At 41.5% G+C, this 26,482-nt stretch overlaps 2 protein-coding genes across 6 annotated transcripts in view; one reads left to right on the top strand and one right to left on the bottom strand.

Moving 5' to 3' along the window:
- ELMO1 (engulfment and cell motility 1) overlaps nt 1-26,482 on the bottom strand; it is a 563,801-nt gene that overhangs the window by 4,787 nt on the left and 532,532 nt on the right. For all 5 annotated transcript variants that reach the window (XM_043873513.1, XM_043873512.1, XM_043873514.1 and 2 more), the window contains 3 exons: nt 18,872-18,979; nt 11,581-11,663; nt 1,663-1,740 (listed from right to left, as the gene is read on the bottom strand). In XM_043873513.1, the coding sequence (XP_043729448.1) occupies nt 1,663-1,740; nt 11,581-11,663; nt 18,872-18,979 (269 nt within the window). The remainder of the gene's footprint in view (nt 1-1,662; nt 1,741-11,580; nt 11,664-18,871; nt 18,980-26,482) is intronic.
- On the top strand, nt 20,495-21,486 carry LOC122674636 (E3 SUMO-protein ligase NSE2-like). The gene is made up of 2 exons (XM_043873147.1): nt 20,495-20,852; nt 20,937-21,486. Exons 1-2 carry the CDS (start codon nt 20,495-20,497, stop codon nt 21,260-21,262), a joined length of 684 nt encoding a protein of 227 aa, XP_043729082.1. The 3' UTR covers nt 21,263-21,486.

Here is a 26,482-nt window from a genome sequence, read left to right as displayed (position 1 = left end):
GTCCAGGCCCTGCTTTCTTCCTTCCAAAGCCATGCAGGATGGGGCTCAGATAGAAGGTGTTTCTGGAACAAGATCCCCATGCTTTAAATTCAGGTTCTATCATTTACTACTTGTTTGATCTGGGAAATGTTTCTTAAGTTCTCTGTGGCTCATTACTTTTTCTTTTTTTATAAAATGGAAATAACATTAGCTTGTTTCTTTTACTGTTACAGAATGAAGACTGAGGGAGGTGAGGCACACAAAGCATTGAGTGGTGCCTGGTTCAGAGTATTCCAGTTATAATTACTATTGTCTTTACTATTGTTGAGGTAGTCAATGTTGGGAGGCTTCTCTCTCCTCCTTTGATCAATGAGGATATCTGTAATAGAACTTTCTGCTTTATGGAGCAATTATGCAAATAAAATGAGGTAATAGATATGAAAGTGGTCTGAAGAAATTAAAAGTATTCACAAGTGCATGGCATTTTTCTCCTCACTGCATCAATAAAAAGTGGCAGATATGAATAAAAATTTGGCAGTCTCAGAGCATTTATCCTTATCTGGAATTAATGCATACTGGGCAAAACAGCCTTGTATAGATTTAAATAGCATCCACAGTTCTACTATTTTAAGTGGTTTCCTATATATCTGTATATATCTTGAATATGGTGGCCTGCGTACAACCAAAATTTTATTTAAAAAGAGAAATGGTAGGACACGGTATCTATTTTCAAGAAGATGAAGACAAAGTCATTTCCTTCCATGAACTAAATGTCAAGTAACACAGAATTATATTTAAGCACCACTTTAAATGCAGGATTTGCATCTAATCTTTCTTCTCTTTTGGGGATGTACAATTTTATTCAAAAGCTTCAAACCAGTAAAAAAAAAAAAAACAAAAAACAAATACAGAATAACTTCTAAATGAGTTAAGTCTCCCTAAGGAAATGGGGAACAAAATTCAAGTTCTATTAAAATGTTCCTTCCTTTCTAAAAGCTTTTTATGTTACCACATGTGCAACAAAAATTTGAATGGTATCATCTAAAAATAAGAGTTTCAAGCATGATGTTGGGTTCTAGTTTACAAGAGAAAAAGTTAAATCAGCCATAGCTGCTACTTCATCTTACAAATGCTTTTTCCTAGATTTATGCTAAATATTTTAAATATAGCTGACAGTGTTCTTCAAGAAGAGAAACAAATTATACATATAACAAGATGTCAAAAAGGAATAAAAGCATCGCAAAAATAAAATTCCAACAGCAGAGACAGTCCTAAACCTCTTAAAATAACTTAAACATGGTAAAAACTCTAGTTCTTAAACGTTTTAAAGAATTGAGACAAATTTATCATGGGAAAATTTTGACCAAAACCTAAATATTCAATAAAAACCAAGCAATAGCTAAGGATGATACTTTTTCTGTAACAGTTATGTCCTTCCTATGAAGGATTCATACCTTCTTCTTTACCATAAAATCTTGATTAAGCTAAGAAGAAGTTGAATCTGTTTTAATTTGCAGTTTTTTGAGAGATTTGCATTCTATTCCAAGTCAACAAAATGTGCCTTTGCTCATAATTTTTCTCAGGTAGACTTAAAAAAAATTTTCTTTCCAGTATTTTTTTATCTGCTGTTTTTCTCAAGAAAATATGACATTCTCTCATAAATTAACCCCTGGAGACCTTTACCTCATGCTTGTCAGGAGCTATGAAGTTCAGTTGGCAGTTTGAGTCATACAAGATCGAGAAAGCAAGTTCAAGCACCTCCTGCAAGAGATTAGAGAAAACACCACACTGAAGACAATTTGCACGTTTTGTTTTTCAGTTACAAATGGCTGCAGATTGAACATGGAATAGTGCCTATAGTGGGTCCAGGCAAGTGGAGCAGCATTGAGGCTGATGGGAAGAAGGATGATATTTTTCAAGATTCACAACACATTTCCTTCTCTCTCTTCATGGGAGGTCTGTATGAACCAATTCGTTTAATTTTCAAGACAGTACATGGAACAAGTATTATCATTCCTCTTTTATGGGAAGGAGCTCAGAGAGGTTAAGTGAGTTGTCCAAGGCCACACAGCCCCAAAGCTGTGCTACTTTCCTATCTTCAGCATCTCCCTCCCAGGGAGACCATGGAAAGCAGTAAACTCTTTCACAATCAGCAACATTATGGGCTGCTCTATCTTCTGTCATTTGCGAAAAGACAGATGTTCATAGAGGGTATAAACTTCCTAAATCATGGAAGCTACATAGGAGGTAATGAGGCTTCTGGATGAATCCACTGTCTTTAGGTAGTACGTCTGCCCTTTGACCTCTGAACTACTGTAGAACAAAGGCTATACCAAACCTAGTTCTATCCTATAGTGGCTGCAGGGTGTAAAGGAGAGTATGGGCCCAAGTGGCAGGATAGCTGGATTCATTCATTGGTGAATGTCTCTTCATTCGAGTGCCTGGGTTCATTCACAATACAGACTGTGAGACAGACCCAAAGGGCCAAGGACTAAGTGACGCTGTCATTCCATCGTAGCTGGATCACCTTGGCTGAGACACTCAGTGCTGTACCTAATACGTACGTGAAAATATACTTCTCAAATTGTACACACTATGCAATAATGGATATAATGATTATTCGACTGGATTGAGCAGTCAGCAGGTACAATCTTTGCGAGACGAGAGTCACTGCACATCTCAGCACCCTGTTTTGTGTTTGTGTGCGTGTGTTAGTTGCTCAGTCATGTCCAACTCTTTGTGACCCCATGGACTGTAGCCCACCGGGTTCCTCTATCCATGGAATTCTTCTGGCAAGAATACTGGAGTGGGGAGCCATTTCCTTCTCCAGGGGATCATCCTGATCCAGGGATCGAACTTGCATCTCCTGTGTCTTCTCCATTGCAGGCAGATTCTTTACCATCTGAGCCACCAGGGACGCCCCTCTCGACACCCTAACAACTCCTAATTTGGAGGAAAGAGCCAAGTGAGTCCATATCGATGCTCTGCATCACTACAACACACATGTGCTAGCCTACCTTCTATCTCTGTGTCTATGAGGCACCACTGATGACTGCCCCTTTCCCTCATGGTATGATCTGGGAGCTGCATTCTCAGTAACCACCCACAGGCATTCTTTCTTAGGGAGGTAGATCTCTCCACATCATTCTCTACCTCAACATCTGTCAGAAGATTTGTCTTTGGCCAGTAACTCACAGCAAGAATGCTCCAGAAAGAAGATGGAAGGCCGAAAGATGAGATCACTGCTGCTAGATTTCAGAATTCCAGATGAGAAAGAATTCTCCCAAGTGGACTCCAAAGGCTCAGCATTAGGTGGATGCCTCTCCTGACACAGTCAGCCATCAGGCTATTTGTGGCTCTCATGAATTCTTTGTTTGGCTCGTCTCTAGCTGTCCCCTCATTAAGGGAAAGCAGCTTTTGTTCTGAGCGCAGACCTACCAGCATCTCATCCTCTTAGGGTATCCTCACTCCACCAGAAATAGAAACAAGTGAAGGAAAAACTGCTGAGTTACAGACCAGGATCTATTCTGCAAGACTACCCACTCTGAATTTTTCATTCTTTTCTTCCTTAGGATTCTATTCAAGCCTGCCCAGTAAAGATCAATAAAAATGGAAAAGAGTTCACCAACAAACAAAAACAATTTCCCCATAAGTTTAGCATCTCTTTCGGGTCTTTTAGTGTATAATGAAAATGGTCATGGGTCCTAGCAGTGGTATAATTGGTGTCATCCTTTTAAAAAAGCCTGTGAGGCAGTCCATATCAAGAACAAGCCGTCCCACTTTTGGAGTTACTCCTAAAAAAATTTAAAAGGAAGCAAAACTGTATATACTATAATCTGTAAGAATGTAATAGAAGAGAAAGAGAATATTGTGCTCAATCATGTCCAACTCTGCGACCCCATGCCCTGTAGCCTGCTAAGCTTCTCACTCCATGGGATTTTTCAGGCAAGAATACTGGAGTGGGTTGCCACTTCCTTCTCCAGGGGATCATTCCATTCCAGGGATTGAACCTGGGTCTCCTGGGTTGCAGGTGGTCTTCCACATTGCAGGTGTATTCTTTACCAACTGAGCCACCAAGGAAGCCCTAAGAATGTAATACAAGGAACTAAATAAATGTCCTCCCTTCTTTGGTAAAACATTAAATAAAGAAATCACAGATTAGCAACCCTGCAAAATATATGCTGCTAGGCATTAAGTATAATTACAAACATTCGATTTTAAGTGGAAAAACAAACAAGAGAAATGAACATTATTTACATACTGATTACAACTAGGAACAATGTCTAGCTGTGGTTGGAGACTGGAACCAAACATGTGAAATGAAAATAATTATGTTAAGATGCTGGGATCATAGGTGATTATTTTCTTTTAAAAAACTGAAAACATTTTTCAACAAAATGTTAAACTCTAATCTCATAAAATCATAAAAACTGTTCTTAGAAGAGAAACATTGATATAGGTGATGATTTCTTTACTAATCTTAGTGTCATCCTCTGGAAAAACTCTGACTTGTACTTAGGAGATTGGAGAGAAAGGAGAGGAGGGGCTTTGCTTCTGGACACCCAGTCAGTACATCACAGCAGGTGACCTTCAGACGTCAACAGGAAAAGGTGAAACTGACAACGGATTTCTGACTGATGCTAGACCATGCCTGCTGCTTTGCTTAGGGCAGGCACATAGCTAATCATCCCCTTGCTTATGACAGCAGGTGTGAGCATCAGCAGAACCCAGACGTGGCCTCTTGACTAGGTGCTGAAGTCACCTGAGACCAGAGTGTCAGTGTGGTTGTCCTTTGTGACACTTCCTCTTCCACAGGGCATGGAGCAGGAAGAAAAAGGAGGGAGGCTGCCAACTTTAGGTTTTGCCCTTCTAAGGCATTTACCAGCGAGGACGTGAATGAGAGGAACTGTCATGACCTAGATTTCTGATAAACACAGGCAGGAAATAGGAAATTCGTGAGAATGTCAATCCCCACTTTAATTTCACCAAAGCTGCCTGGGAGGGGTTGGAGGAATTACTTCTCTGAGTCGCATGCCTGCGTTAAAGGCTGCTATCACTTATAATGAGTTTTATTGACGTCCCCAGCTGGCTGTCATTGAGGCTTTGGTGGAGGTCAGCTCTCCAGCACTCTGGGCAGACAGGCTGCAGAGCTGGCAGCGACGGCCTCTCGGGCTCACACTCTAGAAGCGGCCACCTGTCCAAACTGTCTGTGAGGGGAGAGGCGCCAGGAGGCGGCGGAGTAAGTGGCTGTGGATCTGGGGCAGCGTCCCCCTCAGGGGCTTCTTGTCACACACCACAACACTCTCTTAGATATCTGATGCTCTGCGGTTTTGCTACTCACTACCTAAGGTCTTTTATTCACTCTGGATCTAAGTCAGTGAAAAATCATGTCCAGGAGTAGCTTACTTCCATCCTCTGTCTCACTAATTCATATGTCCTCCCCTCACATGTGGAGGAAGGCCTGGGATAAGCGAGTTCTGTGGTTGGAGGACACAGGAGGAACTCACCCTATGACCTCTGACCCCACTCTCAACCTTCTGGCCCTGGGCCTAGCGACAAGGCATGCAGGGTCAGGGGATGCTTAGAGAAATTCTGGGCATGATGGTGTCTTGGTTTGGGGATTTCCACCTTCCAGGGTCATGTGATGGGCTGATAGAATATGAGAGTAGAGTTTTATACAACATAATTTCACTGTAAAGTGTTGGTTGCCACTCCTTACATTGTTTTGGGGTGACTTGTCTCATTTGGCCATCTCACTGGCATTCACTTTAACTATGTTGGTTCTCCAGCATCTATCCAGGTTATCTTGAGGGCAAAGCATTTTGATTACAGATGTAGCTATAACTTGGCATGTGTTTGTGTTAAACATGGCCAAGAAATAGTAGATTTCATAGCTATAAACACTGCAGCTCATCTATATACCTATGAGTTTGACTTTCTATTTTATGAGGCAAAATCAGTCATTCACATATTATATGAATCTTGGGATGAATCGTGAGAGAATTGTGCCTTCTGTAAAGTAGCTTTATGTCTGGGCCCCGTCTAAGCATTATTAGCCAATAATAATAATAATAATAATAATCTAAGCATTATTAGCCAATAGTTCTCCAACCTATTTTCGTCCCTGTCCCCACCAATCCTACACTGTGAATTCAGTGTTTCTCAGTCAGAGGATGTTCATCAGATGTCAAAAGTCCCCATGCACCTTTCATATATTGTTTCCTTCTTCTAGAAGGTCTTCCCCTCTCTTCTTTTCAAAACCCAGTTCAGACATCACTTCCTCCATGAGTCTTCTCAAAATCCCAGGCTCCCCTTGTTTTTAAATATACTGGGGTATAGGCACCATTGGATTCTAATAGCATGTGGATTAATCTTAAATTAATACGTTAAATCTTGTATCTGCTCTAGACACAAAACATCAGGGGCCAGGTTGTATTTATCACTGGATTCCCAGCACCCGGCACAGGTCTGATATAAAGAAAATACTCAATATAGTGTGAGTATGAATGATGAATGAAGTAACTCTGAATAAAAGGCTTTTTGTTTAAAGATCAGGATTTTCAAGTCAATACTAGAACATCAGCTTCTAATATAATCTGCTTCTTATTTCAGGTTCATGAATCATACTGGAAAAATAAATCCGGGCTCTGGGCATGGTGAAATGAAAGCATCTCTCAGGTCAAACATATTCCTATCCCTTTCACTGATATCTGGTTAGATCTTCCCTCTGGTGATTGCATGCTAACTATTTAACTCCTAAAGCCCAAGGCAGTGGGATAAGTACCAGGACTGCCCACTTTCAAAAATACAGTAACAAATCAACTTTATTTTATGAATCACAGAGTTTGAATTTAGAATCCTTAATCCTTAAAAGTCAAATTCTTCCAATTCAATTTCCATTCACCCATGAAAATTCTTTTCAAGTATCAGGAATTTCCTACCCTCTCTGTGAAGAAGCCAATACTTTTTGTGTCCACAGAAATTTGTCTGTTGTACCAACTTCTTTTAAAGAAGTTAGACTCAGCTCCAGGAGGACAGGGCCGTGTCTGCATGTGCATCACTGTGCCTCTAGCCCATCCTATCTCAAGTGCTCTAATGCTGACTGAGTGAAGGACTCTATGAAAAAAGACCTCTGCCTCAAGGGAAAGGATCAGTCCCTTTCCTTTATCTATTTCTAGGGCCTTAGACTGTGCCTGGCATGTCAGCTGTTGACTGAGCAGGAAGTACTACCAGTTCCCAACAGATCCGAATGTCCAGTTTGCCCTGCTCATAATTAAGCTAATGAAGAGTCCTGGGGCATAAAATGTCAGAATCTACTGTCTAGCTGGAAAAGCTTTAGAGCCAGCAGCAGGCCTTGGCTGCTGCCCACTGCCATGCACTGACAGACCTCCTGTGGACACATTTTGGCCAACCCTCCTTTTAAGCTGCAGGTCTCCTTTTTCCATCTTATCCCATCTCATCTTCCACTGCCCCCTTCTCCTTTTGCCTTCAGTCTTTCCCAGCATCAGAAGATATGGTTGGATAGCATCACCGACTCAATGGACAGGAATCTGAGCAAACTCTGAGAGATGGTGGAAGACAGGAATTAGTGACTGAATGACAACTCCCCTTTCTTATCCAGAAGTCCCAGAGGTAGGGAGGAGCAGGCCTCTGGATCACTGGGGAAGGGGTGTGAGTGAGTTGAAGAAATAAATTATTAGAATTTGGGGCTTCCTTTCTGCTTTCTGACATTTTTCCTGATGCATCAGATATATGAACACTATTAATATTACAAGACAAATTATTCTCATATGTATACAAATGAAAGAGCCAGGCTAGCAGAGCTACTGCTACCTCTCTCAGCCCTCTAGGCTAGCAAATTCCAGAAAGTAGCCTTCATTTGAAGTCTTATCTATGTGTCTACAGCAGTGTGTCCCATTTATCAATCCATTCTTCCATCATCTATCCACCTCTCCATCCACCCATTCATCTATCATTCATTCATTTGCCCACTTGCCCAGTTTTCTATAAGTATCATCACAATTTTTAAAAATAAGGTTGGAAAAGTCATTCACTCAGTTTGTTTTGTTGGTCTCCTCTAAAAGGAGAGGAATCTGAAACAAGAAGGCCAAAATCAGCCACATCCATCCTAGGCTCAAATAAGCTCATCTCCATACCTGTTTTGATATTGATAGCTTGTATCTCATTTCATTTTCTTTTGGTTAGTCAAGCTAGAAATTTCAATTTCATTTATATTTTCCAAGGACCAAGTTTTGCTTTTGTTGATTTTCTCTACTATTTTCCTGTTTTCAATTTCATTGATTTCTAATATTTATTATTTCTTTTCTTCTGTTTTCTTTAGGTTTAAATTGCTCTTCTTTCTTTAGTTTGCTAAGGTGGAAACTGTACTGATTTTAGACCTTTCCTTTTTCCTAATATATGCATTTAATGCTATACATTTCCCTTTCATCACAACCCACCCATTTTGGTAAGTTATATTTTCATTCTACTTAGTTTAAAACATTTTGTTATTTCTGTTTAGACTACCTCTTTGAACTATGGGTTATTTGGAAGTGTGTTCTGAAATTTCCAAACATTTTGGGGATTTTCCATCTATCTTTCTGTCATTGATTTCTAGTCTAATTCCATTGTGAATTAGAATATAGTTTGTATGATTGTTACTCTTTTACACTTTTTAAGATGTATTTTATGACCCAGAATGTGGTCTAACTTGGTGAATGTTTCTTGTGAGTTTGAGAAAAACATATATTGTGCTGTTGAGTAGATTTTCTATTAATGTTAATTGGATCAAGTTGACTGATAGTGCTGTTCAGGTCATCAATATCCTTATTGATTTTCTGCTCACTTGATCTATCAATTACTGACAGAGGGTTACTGAAGTCTCCAGGATAATAATAGATTTGTGAATTTCTTCTTTCAGTTATCTCAGTTTGCCTCATGCATTTTGATCTTTGTTCATCCCATTACTTTCACCTATCTTAGTTTTTATATTTAAGTGGGTTTCTTATAGGAAAGTATATATTTAGTCTTGCTTCTTATCTATTCAAATAATCCCTGTCTTTTAGTTGGTGTATTTAGATCATCGACATTTAAAATGACTATTGACAGAGTTAGATTATGCCTGCCAAGTTTGTAACTCTTTTCATTTGTTGCATTTGTTCTTTATTTTTTATTTACTCCTTTTTTTTTTTTTAACCTTATCCTGTTTTGAGTATCCTTACTTCTCCCTCCTGTACGTTTTGACTTTTCTGTCATTCATTTCACTTATCCATATGCCATAGACATAACACATTTTAAAATTATTATTTTAAGCAAAAAGTTACCTTTTAGCTTAATTAATAAGAAAAAGAATACTTTTCTTTTACCTTCACATATTCCTTCCCTAATAGTCTTCCATTCTTTATGTAGATTCAAGTTCCTATCTTATAGAATTTCCTTTCTGGCTGAAGAATTTCTTGCAGAGTAGGTCTGCTGGTAATGAATTCTCTTGATTTTGCTCCTGAGTAGATCTGGTTGTGAACTCTGGATGTATGTGACTCAATGTATCCAGATTCCATGGTGGTGGTCTTCCCCTGCACCATCAATTCTCTTGGTAGTTCCAAAAAAATTGTTGAGTTTTACTTTATGCAGTTTCTTCTTACTGTGGGATAGGAGTGACAACTCCTAGGCTCTTTACGCGTTTGAGTTGAATGAGAAGTTCCTTCACACCTGTTTTAAATAATTCTCTGTGCCTACTTAGAGCGCTTGAGTCCTGGCAAGTTGCTTTGCTGCCAATACCACCACCCCTAGCCTTCTTTAGACTACACACTCTTATTGCTGCCAAGTTCCCCAAATTGTGTCCTGGTCAGTTCCAAGTGTTATACAGGGACCTCCGGTGGAGCTGAGCAGAGCTGGTACTTCCCAAGGCTATATCTGACATCAGGCGGTCTTGCTGCTGCTGCTGTCGCTTCAGTCATGTCTGACTCTGTGCTACCCCGTAGACTGCAGCCCACCAGGCTCCTCCGTCCCTGGGACTCTCCAGGCAAGAACACTAGAGTGGGTTGCCATTTCCTTCTCCAGTGCAGGAAAGTGAAAAGCGAAAGTGAAGTCGCTCAGTCGTGACCGACTCTTTGCGACCCCATGGACTGCAGCCCACCAGGCTCCTCCGTCCATGGGATTTTCCAGGTAAGAGTAATGGAGTGGCAGGTGGTCTTGAAGGAAGGCAAATCATGAAGGCTGGGGACTTGCTGCTTTGGTTAAGGATGCTCTTCTGGAATCTGATGAGCTGTTGGATCCCTGTTTCCCCACAACGTGGAGAAGAAGTAAATGCTGTGTAACGAATAACCTATAGACCCTAAGGTATGCCCTTATGTGGCCCAGTGCTTTATATGATGGTACTGTGATAGGCTTGGCACGAAAGGAATTCATATGGACTAGAGGTGAATTATACTTAATGCAACTTAAGAAGCGAAACTCTTGTTATCAGTCTCTTTGGCTGTATCCTCTCCTTTATTTTCTTCCTAAATAGTACTTTTGTAGTACTTTTGATTTTCCTTAACCATGGATAGGGTTTTCTTATGCAGACATAGATTCACCTTCATCTTACAATGATTGAAATTACAGGGCAGGCATTATTCATGCCAAGCCTGATTGATAAATAGGATGTGTATAATGTTTATACTCTTCTTAGATACTGGCACAGGGCAATAAAGAAGCAGCCTACCTGATCAATGTGATATTTTTGGTACCAAGGTGTCTGAAGCCTCCAGATCAATCTGATTAATCTTGTTCGTATGTGGATACTACGGATCACAAAATGCCAAAAGATAACAAAAATTGCTCCCTGATGGCCCCTCCAAGGGCAAATGCCTCCAAACTGGGGACAAAGGAAATTCCTCCACCTTTTCAGATAATGCTGCCCCGCACATCTTCTGTTATGGAATGTAGGCTGTCATGGTGAACAACACGGTGGGAAGGGTGAAAAATACCGCAATGTGAAGAGTGTTCAAGCAATATACACCTTTGGGAAAATTTTCTCCCTTAAGCTGAATTTGAACTGTTTCACAATATTTCCCATGATGCTGAAGAATATTAGGCCTTGAAAATTTTTCTAAGATTTTTGGGAGTCATCTGGTCTCTCTTCCATTTCCCAGAGTTCTCTGAGACCCCATAGGGGTAACTAAGAAGAAGAAAATGGAAGAGACTGGGGAGGAAATGCAGAAGGGAGAATGTGAACATACGTAGGGGGTAAGAGGGGCCCAGAGGATGGAGATGAGTGGAAAGACTTGAGAGAAGACTGGTAACATCAGTGAGGGCAATTCCCAGGGCTGTACATGGACAGGAAGTGGAAGAATACAAGACATGGTGGGGCTTCAGCAAGTGATCAGTGAGAGAAAGAGTAAGACTGAGGGATGGAAAAGGAATCAGGGAAGGAAAAGGAACCGAGTTTAAGAGATGTGTAACTGTGTGACACACACACACACACACACACACCCACACACACACACACACACACACACACACACCCCCAACCACACAGGCATAGCTACCAAAGAAGGGCCCACTGTAGTTACTAACTGCATTGTGCAGACAGAACTCCTTAGCATAATTTGGAAATCATACCTTATTTTGTTTAAGGGCACCTTTCTCTTTCATATGAGGGCAGTCCTTTCCCGTCACCACAGCTTTGATATCTGCCACCGGCACTGAAATTCATAAGAGAAAATGAAAGTAACTACATCATGTGACAGCATAAGTGTCCATAAAATAGCAAGACTAAGCATCACCGAGTCTGTTGGTACAGCTACCATTTCCAGACACTATAGCAGGAAGAGAAGAGAGATGAAAAGAGGGAGAAGTCAGGCAGGCTCCAGAACAAGGAACTAAAATATACTCTTAATATTCTGGTAGAAAGCATTCCTGGGGAGAAAAATCTATGTTCATAAGTAGAGTTTGTTTCAAGAAAAGAAATACCTAAAAAAAAAGATGGCACACAACAATAAAAAACCCATCATAGTTGTGTTAAAAGTGATGGCATTAGAAGGAGTAATAATAATAATAAGTAATAGTGGTACTGATACTGATTTTATGGAAGACATCTATGTGCCAGGAGCAAATGCCAAGTGCTTCCTATAGATTGATATCTCTTACTATAGTAGTGACATCACTTTAGTTTCTGAGTTTTGGATAATAAGCAGAAGTAACCCTATCACAAAAAAATCTATCTGAACATAAACCATTCTGAACTCTCACTCTCCAAATTCTCCCTCTTGCCATCTCATTAATTCTCATAACCATTCTGTCAGGCAGGTTTTGTTATTCCTAGATTATGGACAACAAAACTAAACTCAATTAAATAAAGGGAACGTTCCTTTCTGTTAGGGAAATGGTAGCTGGCACTTATCTTGGAAATCCTGAGAATAATGCAGTTAGATAAAATGATGTTATCTATCGTCTTATTCAGGACTTGGGGGAAGACAAAAGATATGGAAAGGCTTTTGCCCTTAATGCTTTTGTTAAGATCATCTGATAGAGAAAAGGCTGCAGGATGGTTTGGAAACTTAATTTTAAAAACTGCAGAGTTATCTGTCCCTTTCCAACTCCTAATCTTTCAGTCCCTCAAGGGACTCTAGGGGCTCAGTTGGATATGCAGAAGCTTTGACTCATCAATTCCTTGACTCCTCCAATGACGAAGATAATGAGAGATTTCACAATTAAAGTTCACCTACTTTTATTGGGGCATTGGGTTCTGGAGGTGACATTTAGATGAAGATAAAATTATAAAATATATAGAATATCAAAATGATATAACAGGAAGGCTCTTTAAAAGCTAACATTTTCCGGGTACCCTAAAGTTGCTAAGAACTCTGTCCAAATCCTTGATACCTCCAGAGCTCTCTCGAACCCTGAGAAGAGTGGTGCTGTAATGAAATCTTCCAGGATTCTCTGATGGCACCCCCCCTGCTCTCTGTCCCACCACATCTGCTCCTCTAGCTTAGACTCCTGGTTCTAGATTCCTTGGTAGATAGGACTTGTTCTCACTAGTAACGGTTCTGGGCACATGGAAGACCACGCTTCTCAGCAACTTTTGCATTTAGGTGGGGCTGAATAATGATTAGCTCTGGTAGTGAAACATGAGAGGAGACGGCCTGGCTCTTTTCCTGGCTGAGGCAGTGAGAAACCCACTTCCATCAGCCTCTCTTCCCCAGCCGCAGGGACTGATCAGGCCACGTGGTCCCTCCAGATGGTGCAGCTCTGGGATGTCAGAACAGCCATCAGCCTGTGTCCCTGTGATCATGCAGAGCAGTCCTTTGAAAGCACATGTCAGTTATATAATTGAGGAGCGAGAAATAAACTCCTGTTGTGAGCCAGTGAGGTTTGGGGGGTTATTTATTCCTGCAGCTTAATGTAGCAATGCAGCCTCTTCTGAGTGGCATGACCCTTGACCTTGGACCCCCTTCTTCCCCTACCTGGCTGCTCAGGATCGGCATCTTCTTGTAGACAGTCCCTGTGATTCCTGACCTTTCCTTTGATCACAGCCACTGACTTCAGCTCTTCTCAAATCCATTTTCATAACCAACAATCAACCCTGTTCTCAGTGGCCAACCTGGCTACCTACTTGCTACTATGGGAAGAGATATTTGGGCACTTTGGGAAGTTGGGTTTACTTAGTGTTTACGTTTCAGTGGAAAATGTACCACTGAAGTGAAACTGTGATATAATTAATGTACAAACTCCAAAACCCTTCTCAAGCTTCAGATGGAGTTTGAGTAGCAAACACCTCCTAGAAAGTCTTCTGCTGTTCAAATATGTAACGTGCTCAGTGAACAAGAGAGCGTGTCTTTGATCGGTAAATAGTAAGTTAGTTACCCCTTGGCTTTGAAAACCCATCATGGGGAACAGGACAAGGGTAACACTAAGGTCTGTTGTGGGAGCAGTCTTCAGAATTTCTAATAAGAAGGCAGCAGGGGAGAAAAGGCAGCCTTTTCTGCACCATGCTGGGGGCAGTGCATATTTTACGTATTTCATATGCACTGTCCCCTGTCAAGGGGAAAAGCTGCTATATTTCTCATAGGATTGCGGCTAAAAGGAAAACACAAAATTCTAAAGATACAGCGTGGCTTTAAAGATTGCTCTTTGCATAGTTTGTTGTTGGAAGCACTGGAAAATTAGGTATTGGAAGGGCTAAAATGTCATCTTTTCTAAACCCACCAGCAGAGTTAGACTCACAAATTTTGAATCTATACTCTAAGGAGGTGACAGAGCGCTCTTGATTACTTCAAAGTAGGGCTAGGGTTTCCATCAGGTCTTTTTTATGTGGGAGCAGCATAACAAAGTGGGATTCAGAGATATGAGAACCAGAAAAGTCACCATTGGGTCCCTAGCCCCCACTCTAACTCCTTGGGGCCTGCCCTCATTTCTTTCAATGCTACTTTCAGTTTGAGCTGGATTGAGACAATCTAATCCAACATTTCCATTTTATAGATGGGAAGACTGAGGCCTAAAGAGAAGAAATATGTCACATAGCTAGTGAGGGATAGAGTTGAGACAGCTGCTTTTTCTTCTATTCCATGGTCTCTGGCTAGGCTATGATTTTCTCCTATGTTTGGAAGGTGTCAGCTCCCCAGATCATGCTAAACATATGTCAGACACAGCCCTGGAAGTGGTTATCACTTCAGATATGTTCAGGAAGCTCTTCAATGGCTAATATCTGTGGGAGAAAATTTAATTGTGATTTAAAACAGAAATGCCACTGAAAAAGTAAATGTGGCCATCATGATAAAAATTGTTCTATCTTTCACTCTTGGGAACCAGAAAGTTGAGGCAGAAATCACCCCAGGAAGCCAGTAAGTAGAGGCAGATATTACACCAGGAAGTAGCCAGTAAGCCATGATCACTTGCCCTATACATAGCTCCACTGTGGAAACTCCTTTGGACAGAGATACAGAGGAGGGGCAGGCTGATCCCAGGACAGTTCAGTAGAGGATCTGCCTCTAACTGGGCAGTCTGGAGTGGCTGGAAGAATCACAGAGCCTGGATTTGAATTCTAGATGCACCCACTGGCTATACCACTTTGGGCCTAGTTCTTGGAGCATAAGCTTCCTTGTGGGTAAAAATCTGGACTGGGGGCTGGATAGCTGCATTCAGGTCTTTGCTCTGTTATTTACTAGACACGTGGCCTTCAACAGGTTACTTAATTTTTGTGTACCTCTGTTTCCTAATCTATAAAAGAAGGGCAATGGTATCTACTGCTTCAAGTCAGGGGGAGGATACTTTGTTAATATGTAGAATAGCACAGTGCCTGGTATAGAGTAGGCACTCCAAATATATTATTTGCAATTATTATCAATAATCAGAGTTAATTCTCTTTGTAGATTGAGGGACCTGAATTACTTAGCATGCTTCAATGACCCAAATCGCCCCACTCTGCTTTGCTCTGGCCGCCGCTCCTCTCCTCTGTGGTAAGAGGCTTAATGGTCTTGTGTGAGGACTGAGCCCTCTCCTCCGGGCCCTTTGATGCAGGGGTGAAGAGCGCTGGCCTAGATTCCCTCAAAGGGCAGTTCTGAGAGGTGGGGGCACTGCTGGGAAGCAGTGAAGTCTGGTTTTAGTGGGGTGATGAGAGTCTGCACACCTGGTGGGAGGAATGTGGGGCGAAGGGAGGTAAGCAGATGTGGACTTTTCAAGGGCCATGTTTCCTGCCAAACAAAAGGAATACGAGAGAAGAGATTTGCTAAACTTCTACGCATGAAGACAGCTAAGGAGTAGCCCTCAATCTCCACTCACACTCTCTGGATTAAACAGGTTCAATTACACTATTTGACTCATCAATATCTCAATATTCAGCACTGGTTAACTTAAGGGGTGGAAGACAATTTCCCCATTGGTCTCAAGAAAGGACAATTGTACATGGCAAGAGCAATGACACTTGAAATTAATTAAAGGAACAGCTCATTTTTCTAGTGGAATGAGGTTTTTGACTTTGAAGGGCTCCAAGAGGGTGGATTATTTTGCTCCAGGCAGAATGCAGAATTGGAATTAAATGCAAACCAGGTGGCAGGCCTGAAGCAGCAAACTTTGGTTTCCTGGGTTGGGGCCTTCTCATTTCCTGCACAAAACAGCTTCATCTGACTTCATTACACAAATATTCCTCCTCCCTGGCCCACCTGGCACACAGATATAATCTCTTTGATACACACACATCTACACATGCACACCTGCACAGGTACGCATTCTTGGTTTATCTTACAATGGGTAAACTGTTTACAGAGCACCTCATCTGGAACTCTGAATTCCTAGATTTCTAAGGCCACAGAGGAAAGGGGCGGACAAGAGTTTCAGAGCCACAATCAGAAGGGACTGTTGCAATGCTTTCTCAGAAGGAGCATCATGGCCATGACCAAAAGCTCTCCAGAGATTTGCAGCTCTGTCCTGGCTCTTCTGCAACCATCCTGGCAAGCTGGCTCTCCCTGGCATCGGCACTCCAGTTTCCAGTCCTTGGGGATGCAGGCCTTGGTAGAGCTTGGGGTCATCAGCTTGTGGGCAAGTCTAGAGACGGCCCCTACACAAGGCTTAGGTTCTGTCCATGCCCTGATCTTCTCTAAGGGGAGAGCTACTGACTTCCTAAGCAGCCGAGCCAGCTAGAATGAGAGTGCTGCATTTAAACTGCAATCTATGCCAATCTATGGGTTGAGAAATGGATTAGACCCCTAAAAATATGGGGATAAAGATACATTCAGTGTGTGGGAGAGCCGACTCACTGGGCCATGTGGGTCAAGAATGAAACCAGATGTGTTTTCTTTTTTCCACCCCAGACCACTTTCTCTATTTCCTGGCCAAGTTAAGAGAGAGACAGTGGGAGAGTTTGTAGAGAGTTCTGGTTGCTATGGCCAACAGTAACCTCAAACTCTTCATTTTACCACCTTAGAGCACTGATTCCAAGTGGCTGGCCTCTGCACAGTTCTTTTGAGCTCATGAGGGAGGATTCTCAGTGAGTTTTTCACCAGTTAACAGCAAAGACAGGAAAATGAAGACACTCATTTTTAGAGATGCCATGAGTTTTTCATACAGCTAATTTAGTGCAAGGGACTGTCCTTTATTCCAAGGTTAGGCCTTTCTGGTCTTTTTTTGTGACTGAGTCCTTTTTAAAATGAAAGGAGTGTGATATTAAATTTTAGTTAGATTTTCTTTTATAATAGCTTTCTTTTTTTCTCTGCCAAAACCTGAAGTTGGCAACCCACTATCCACTCAGTTTTTTATTCTTTAAAAATTTTTACGTATTGGTGAAAGCCAGATTTAGGGACTAACTGGGAAGCATATCAGACAATATCTAGCCCTGCAGTTCTCACTTTAAATGTGCATCAGAATCATGTGGAGGCTCCATGAACCCAGAGATGGCTGCTCCATTCCCAGAGTTTCTGATTCATCAAGTCTGGGAGGGAGGATCTGGGAATCTGCATTTCTGTAAGTTCCCAGGTGATGCTGCTGCTGTGGATGGTCCAAGGACCACACTCTGAGAACCACTGTTCTAGCTTGTCTGTGGTGGGATGGAGATTTTCTGAGACTTAAAGGGAGGGTCCTTATCACAAAAACAGAGGCCTGGAATGACACCACAACAGGAATGAATGTATAGACACTGTCCCAGACTGCAGTACTGGGTTTCAGATTTCTTTCCTTTCCTATTAACAGTGCTAATAACATGGACTGAGGAGGCAGTGCGCCCATGAAAGGAAATAAGATTGCTTTCTGAACTAAATGACACTACAAAGACCAGACTGTCCCATTTTTAAGCTGGAGGAAGAGAGACTGTTCCAGGTTGTCTGTCTGATATGTCAGCCTAGAGTCTGAGTGTGTCAGGAATTTGCCACTCATGGTTTATTTTCCCCTGTGATGGCTAAGAGCTGCAAGGAAGACAGTACAGATTGGACTTCCATGGGCCCTGGGGCAATAAGAGGGAGGTGCCAGGATCTAGGGGTAAGGATTTAATCTGTGAATTATATGATTCATGGCAGGGTCAAGGTGACTTTTAAAAGTTATTTTAAAGTGTCTTTATTTTTTCCTGACTGTTTGATTTCTCTACCTGAGATATCCTTTGACACTATGTCTAACTTTATCTCATTTCTCTTTCAAATTAATTCATTACCTTTGTGTATTAAAAAAATTTTTTTCTTGGCCATGCAGTACATGGGATCTTAGTTCCCTGGCCAGAAATCAAATATACATCCCCTGCATTGGAAGCATGGAGCGTTAACCACTGGGCTGCCAGGGAAGTCCCTACCTTTGTGTATTTTAATGTTTCCATAATACTTTGTTTAATTTGTATACTTTGTTGTTGTTGTTTAGTTGTTAAGTCACGTCTGACTGTTTTGTGACCCCATGGACAGTAGCCCGCTAGGCTCCTCTGTCCTTGGCATTTCCCAGGCAAGAATAGCGGAGTGGGTAGCCATTCTCTTCTCCGGGGGATCTTCCTGACCAAGGGATCAAACCCTTGTCTCCTACATTGGCAGGCGAGTTCTTTACCACTGAGCCACCATACAGTCAACTATAATGAATAAAAGTGGTAGGGTATCAAACACACAATTCAGGTGAGATTATTTTGGATCATCAGAAAAAGATAGCTGACAACAGGTTTATGCTGGTTTTGCTTCTTAGAACAGTATATGGACAAGTAATATAAAAGTGGATGTTGGAACTCTAGATTTGTATCTTTCAGGACAGATGGGTAAGTATTCCTTTCCCAAACCACAAATCCACCAAGGTCTTGTGCCTGATGAGACGGCTCAGGCCAGGACTCACAGCAAAGTGGGCCATGTCCAGTGGGTTTACTTAGGTTGATAGTCTTTCTGTATGATATTCGGTGACCAGGAAACAACCAACCAACCAACCCTCAGGCCTCCTACACAGAAGAGACACTTACGTTTGTCCTGCAAGGAATCATGGGGCACTTCTCCCTGGGGACTTTCTTCCAGATCTCCATAATGCAGGACCTTGTGGTTTGGTGAGAGCCGACAATACCAAAACTTGTCTGAGGGAAGGAAAAAAAAGAAAGAAAACGCAGATTTACCAGGTAAGTGATTCTGATTTTCAAAGAATATGGACATCCTTATTTCCTCAGAGCCTTTCATGAGAGAATAAGCAGTTTCTTTGATTTTAAGTCTTCAGAAAGGAATGAATTCCAAGAGCCCTGGCAGTCAGTCCCTTCTCAATTTTTGTATGCAGGTAGCTCCTGTCCTTCCAGGTAGACATTTGGCCACTGGGCAAGTTACCAGATCCTTCGAGGACAACGGCAACAAGTCTGAGGTGGTGACTTCCAGGGGAGTATTTCATCAATATCTATAATGATGAGGACATGGTTAACTATTCAGTTGGGGCTGACAAAGTAGGGGGAGAGATGAAGAGAAAAGAGCTTTCTCAGAACTTTTCTGCTTCCACTTCCCTCTGTGAGAGTCTAAGACTGTTGAGATGGCTGTGCCATATCTCAGCTGGCATAGTAAAGTCTTCACCCCTGAGGCCTGTACCCACAAACTAATCATGAATATATTATTAGGAGGCTAGTAATCCATACACAAGGGGTGGGATTCATGAGGAACCACCCTAAGTCAGAAATGTATCCAAGAATGAGGGTGTCACATTCATCTCCTCTCTAATTCCTAGAGTTTAGTTCCCTTAAATAGGCTTGATCAATACCTTAGGATCATCCTTATAAATAACTCCCTCAGCTAAACTTCATCTGCTCCCCCAAAATGTAATAACAATTTTTGAATGAGCTTGTGAGGTAGTGAGAAGGAGGTAAAGAGTGCTTTTTCTAGATAAGAACCTTAAATTGTGATAGCGATCTTTATGCAGCTCTCAGGGCTGGGGTAGATGCTGCCTTCTCCGGGAAGCCCTCTGTGATTACTGCAGCCAAAGGGACTCTTTCCACCCTCTTAGCTGCTCCAGCGTCTCCTCTGGTGATTGGTGCCCTCATGTTAAATCCCTTGGTATTCCCCCATTATCTGCCATAGAGCTTAGGCAAGCAACTTGCCTAGTGGGGACATGGTCAACAGTTATTAACAGAAGAAGAAGACTCCAGGACACTTAACAGCCCCAACAGTGTGGAAAGCCAAGGCTCTCCGATGACAGCCATGGCCTTCGTGACTGCACTGCACCAATCTCTTGGCACAATGCCTGCCATGTAGAAGTTGCACAGTTGGTATTGGCTAAATTTATAAATGAAGGCTCAAGAGGACTCAGTCAAGATGTGTAAGTCACAAAACATCCATGACCTGTAAACCCTTTGTGCAATTACATAGTTGGCAAACATAGTGGCCTGGGCCAAATCATCCCATTACTGTGTCTACCAATACAAATTGTTCTGAAGCCAATCTGACCAGAAAGCTCTCTATAACATTTAACAAAAATGTTCTTTTATCTAAAATTGCTTTCACCACAAAATTATGCCTTAATTACAACTCTTTTGGTAGAAAACCAAGTTTTAAAAATGGAGGCAAAAGTCACACAGTGAACAAAGGAAACACCCAACTTGATCCACAAAAGCCAAATGCCTGAGCGACAGGGGAAGGGAGTGAAGGAAGGAGTTGGGGTCCGGGCGTGGGGAATCCGGGCGCAGCCGGACGAGAGCTACATTCGGCCGTCAGCTGAAGTGAGTAGTGAATACAGCATGGATAAGGCAATGGTTGAATTTGCAATGATGGATCGGGAACTAAACCATTATTTAAAGGCTGTGCAATCTACAATAAACCATGTAAAAGAAGAACGTTCAGAGAAAATACCTGATCTAAAATTATTAGTGGAGAAGAAGTTTTTGGCTTTACAGAATAAGAATTCTGATGCAGACTTTCAAAATAACGAAAAATTTGTCCAATTTAAACAACAGCTGAAAGAACTAAAGAAGCAATCAGTGAAACCCAAAGAAGATGGAGGACACAATGAGTTCGACAAGATTAAGGATAAGGATGCAAGTAGAGCAGGCAATGAACGAGACGGTCTTCAAGCAGACAGAGAGGCTGACAGCACGGAAGGACTTGATGAAGATATGATTGTGACTCAGAGTCAGACCAACTTCATTTGCCCCATTACACAGTTGGAAATGAAGAAACCAGTGAAAAATAAAGTGTGTGGCCACACCTACGATGAGGAAGCCATTGTTCGCATGATTGAGTCCAAGCACAGGCGGAAGAAAAAGGCCTGTTGCCCGAAAGTCGGCTGTAGCCACATAGACATGAGGATATCGGACCTCATCCAGGATGAGGCACTGAGAAGAGCAATTGAGAACCACAACAAGAAGAGACGTCGCCAGTCCACCTAGGAAAGCCCCCTGCCTGCAGGGGACTCCGCAGCCTACCTCCTACCCCAGCCATCCGTAGAGAGGGATGCTTCTCAAAGCACTTTGACTGGCTGCATAGCATACTTTGGGGTAAATTTGAAGGTTTTAGTGTATTTGAAAGCATTTTTCTATGTTCTAATAAGCATTCAAGTCTACTATATTGTTTATTTTTAAGTGTTCTGTAATTTTAAATAAAACTTTGATTATCAAAAAAAAAAAAAAAAAAAGCCAAATGCCTCTGTGATTCCTTTCTCAAGTATAGATAGGGTTTGAGAATTCCTGAATGTAGTCTGTATATAGCAATCCATATATTTTAAAAAATCTAAACTCCAGTGGAAAAATTTGAGAGGAAAGAAAAAGTTATTTGAAGGCTAGGAAAACATCTGGAATTGCTAAATTTTCAAAATTCTGTTATATATATACACTCAACACAGGGAGGGCATTTCAAAGGGAGAAAATAAAATCATTCCCTGAATAATTCATAACCACTTCAATTAGGCAGCTTTCCATGAGGAGAACATATTTGAGAATTTGACTTGTTATTCACAATACGAAAATTGCAATTTGATAGGAGTGGGCTAAGCTTCAGCCATGAGCACCAACAGTGCTCTTGGGGGCCTGGCATGATGGACTATAGAGATCTCTTCAACCCAAAGGACCTTCCACTTTGTCTAAATAAACTGTGATGACCACAGCAGGAAAAACTTTCTGGAAAAACTTGCTATAGTGCTTTCCTTCCCCTGCTACCTCTGAGGTGGGACTTTGGCTAAGTGAGCAACTGTAAAAGGGTAACAGAAAGCTGGGAGGGAAGTTGGTGAGCAGTAGCACTTGGACATGCTGGTCTTATTTTGAGTAAGTCTTAGCCTGTTCTTTCTAGAAATTTCTCACTTCTCAAGCTGAGGTAAACTCAAGAGACTAGCAGTGCTAACATGAAGCCCAGGAGTCAATACGGCATAATCAAAGAAGACTGTCATCCTCAACAGATTTGGGGGAGAGTTAAGAAAATTAAGTGGTACAAACATATATTGTGGAGCTAAATGCACAATTTACATTCATTTGCAACACTTCAAAAATTTGCTGCATATACTTTCATAGCTTGTCTATTTACTAGGTTAAGTCTGTTTCTCCATGACTATTTGCAGAGTGCCTGCAGTGCTCACAGGACTTCACTGGATGTAGCAAAAGTCATTAGGATGACAGGCAGACATGAGGGGCAAAGCCAAAGAGCTCGAGGAGAAAGAGCTCCCTCAGTTCTTAGTGGCAACTTAAAGAAGGACGGTGGCAACACTTGTGTCTCAGGTCTGGGAAATATGGACAGTGACTCATCAACTCTGCCTGTACTACAGGGAAAAACAGGAATAGGAAAGATCTCTTGTGCAACATAATTCTACATTCATAAACTACTGAAATCAGTGGCTACTTATCATGATGGTTGAAGACAATCGTCTTCTTTGCAATGTTGTAGTCACTGTTTGTTTAAAGAAACACAAAAGGCTACCTGGAAACCTGGAAATCTACCATAACACTACAGTGTAGAGCTGACAGATTTTCCTCCTTCCAGGGGACTAAATTCTCTTGACTTCTTTTTTTTTGTTTGTTTTCAGATCTGAAATCCCTGGGCTTCCCAGGTGGCTCAGTGGTAAAGAATCTGCCTGCCAACATAGGAGACGTGGGTTTGATCCCTGGGTTGGGAAGATTCTTGGAGAAGAAAATGGCAACCCACTCCAGTATTCTTGCCTGGAAAATTCCATGGACAGAGGATCCCGGCAGGTTATAGTCCATGCGGTTGCAAAAGAGCTGGACTTCACTGAGCATGCATGAGCACCCAAAATCCCTGATGTGTATGTATTTATTTATATATTTATTTATTATTATTGGAGTATAATTTCTTTACAATGTTGCTTTAGTCTTTGCTATACAATCAAGTGAATCAACTATATGTGTATATATATCCTTCCCTGTTGAATCTCCTTCCCACGCCCATACCTCCCTGCCACCCCCCTCCATCCCATTCCTCTAGGTTATCACGGAGCACTGAGCTGAGTTTCCTGTGTTACACATCAGTTTCCTTTAGCTATCCATATTACACATGGTAGTGCATATATGTCAAAAATTTTTCCCAATTTGTCCCACCCTCTTCTTCTGCCCTGGAATCTCTGGACTTTTAAGACACCACTGTCTTTTGGTTTTCCTTCTACCTCTGACTACCTCTTCTCTTATCCCATAGAAGTTCCTCTTTGTCTACCACTAAAATGGTAGAGAGCAAAAGATCTGTGCATCATCAATGTGCGTGATGTGTTCTGCTCCTCCCATCAAATAAGAAGTCTTGGATGGATGACAGAATATTGGAAAAAGGGCTGAAGGGCTTGGGAAGGTTGTTTTGATTCATAGACAAATGGGTGGATACTGAGCCAGTCTCTCCCTCAGGATAAAGGCTGGAGTCATTAGCTCTGGGAAGGTTTAGAGGCATCATAACTTGTGTGTCTGTCTTGAAGGCAGAGCAGCTATAAAAGAAGCGGAGAGGCCGGCTCCAGCCAGCACAGCACACTGACGTGTTGGGTGAGACAGTTTCAGTGTTAGCCACTGGTGGCAGCTTGATTTGCAGTTTCTTTTATGGTAAGCAAAACATGTATTTTCTTTTCAAAACCCAGCATGATGTTACTAGTTCCCCAATCCCTTTGGGCAATGAATGAGTGGATTGTGTCACTAAAAGCAATTAGCAAGAAGCAGTGAGAACATTAGCAAAGATTGTTTACTAGCCTTTAAAGAGAAAGCAGGAGTTAATATGGAGGTCTTTCAGTCAATTACAAATGTTATTACATTAATAGCCATTTTTAATTCCCCAAACTAAAAAACTGAAAATATGGAGATAATTTTGTGCTTCACTTTTTTTCCTGTGTGTATGTGTGTGTGTGTGTGCGTGTACATGTGTGTGTGTTTGAAGGATCAGAGAGAAAAGCTGGTTTCAAAGCTCACAGCCTGGTAAGAAGGTCTCCAGGGCTGATTAAAGTTATTCCCAATGTCACATAGATCATTATGGAGCTAATCACCCCTGACAACTGTAATTCTTGCAGTAATATTTGATAGAAGTTTCTGCACCACTGCAAATAGTCTGTACCTGCTTTATTCAATAGTAAGAAAAGAAAATTTGAATTTTATTTAATTTTAATTAACTCAAATAGCCATAGGTGGCCACACGGAACAGTACAGTTCACTGACTATCTTCGTATCCAAGCTGCAGATAAGTGTAGAGTTGGCCAGCAGGTCTTTAGGGCAGATGGGCAAGCTGAATAATAGCTACCATTGTTGAGTAGGAAATGAGGTTTGTAAAGTGAGGCACAGGCCACAGCAAGAACTGAGTCCTGATTGACTCTATCGTGGACTCAGGGACATCCTTGTATTGTGTGCAAAGCCTACAGCTAGCAGCTGGCTGCTGGCCCAGGGGGCCCTAAGTATCCTGTGTTCGGGAGACAGGTGACCTTTACTAAAGCGAATTCTTATGGCACTTCCACTAAGATTTTGAATCTTTCCTAGGTTAACCTAAAATGTGCAGTGTCTTCAGTGTGCTCAGGGGAAGGTCCACTTCAAACCTTCCCACGTTACAAAACATAAGCGATCCTAGCGATGTTTTTAAAAGGAAATATTCTTGAGTTCAGTGAAGGAAGACAACAACCACAGATACAGAATGAAGGTCATTCTGCCTTTCAAATCGTCCTCACTACACTGAACATTTTTCAGAATAGAGACTCCTGTTTTGATTCAGAATTCTGCCTCCCCGGAGACTCTTGTTTCACAGCAAAAGATAACACCAGAGCCCTGAAGACATTTTCAAGATGGTTTAGCTTAACTGATGCTTTGGAGTCCACAGACCTTAGTTATACACCTGGCCTTGACACATCAGCTATGGAGTTTTAGCCAAATTATAAAAATCCTTATGGACTCCTACAGTTCCTTTGTCAGATAACACTAAAAATTATGTGAGTAAAACATATATAGAGTACCTGTCATTCATCTTTCACAGAGCCAGCTCTCAAATATCAGTACCTTGGTATCTTTCAACAGTAACCCCTCTCATCCACACTACTGGATGATTATCTGTTATTCTGATCTATTGGAAAGTGCCTTTTTCCCTGAAAATAATCTGGCTTTTATTCTTTTGACAATGTACATTTTATATATATTTGCCTTTTTTGTAACAATGAGTTATGATAAGGTTTAATGAAATATTAAAAGAAAACTTAAGTCCAAGAGGAAGAAACAACTGGTGCCCCAAATGGGCTGAAAATACCACTTGGTTGTAGGTCTTTGGAGAGAAATGAAAGGGCAAGGCAGGTACACCAACTGTGGCTGAAGTGCAGGGGCATGCCAACTCCTCTGGGTGCACATTTTGTTCATCCCTGGGTTTCAAATTAGATTTGTCAAGTTAATGCTTAGAGAAGGGATGCTGGTCAACAAAATGGGCACTGTCTGAAAAGAGAAGTAGAAATTGCATGCTATGATTTCTTGAAAATGACACTCCAACGTGTGTAGCCCTGGGCTCTAATCAAGACTACTCAATGCAAGTGATTCTGAAAGACCCTAATCTCTGAAAAGGAAGGAAAAGAGGAGGCAGTTCCGAGCCTGTAAGATTCTCATGAAGCAAATAATGGCTGGAATGTAGGCAGCTTCTGAGATTTCATCTTAACTCTCTTGAGAAGCCCAGGGAACACAGATGCAAGGCAAATTTATCATAAAAGACTGTGGACAAGAGCCTTTCACACTCCACAGTGAGTGCGGGACAGAGTGAAGCAGATATGTGACAGTCACTGCCACTCCATGGCCTGTGTTTAAAAACCTATATTCTAGGGACTTCCCTGGTGGTCCAGTGGTTAAGACTTTGCCTTCCAATGCAGGGGGTGCAGGTTCAATCCCTCGTCAAGGAGCTAAGATCCCACATGCCTTGTGGCCAAAAAACCAAAACATAAAACAGAAACAATTTTGTAACAAATTCAATAAAGACTTTAAAAAATAGTCCACATCCAAAAAAAAATCTTTAAAAAATCAAAAAATAAGAATCTATATTCTGAGTAACTATAAATTAAAATACTAAATGTCATTAATGAATATTTGACAATGTGCTGAGCACTCGACTAAGTGCTATGCATGCATGATTTTATCTAACTCTTGAAACAATTTGATATAGAAACTGAGATTGTCCTCACT

The sequence above is a fragment of the Cervus elaphus genome, chromosome 18 (genome assembly GCF_910594005.1).
Source record: "Cervus elaphus chromosome 18, mCerEla1.1, whole genome shotgun sequence".
NCBI classification, from domain to species: Eukaryota; Metazoa; Chordata; class Mammalia; order Artiodactyla; family Cervidae; genus Cervus; species Cervus elaphus.
This window is presented reverse-complemented; position numbering and strand designations above follow the sequence as displayed.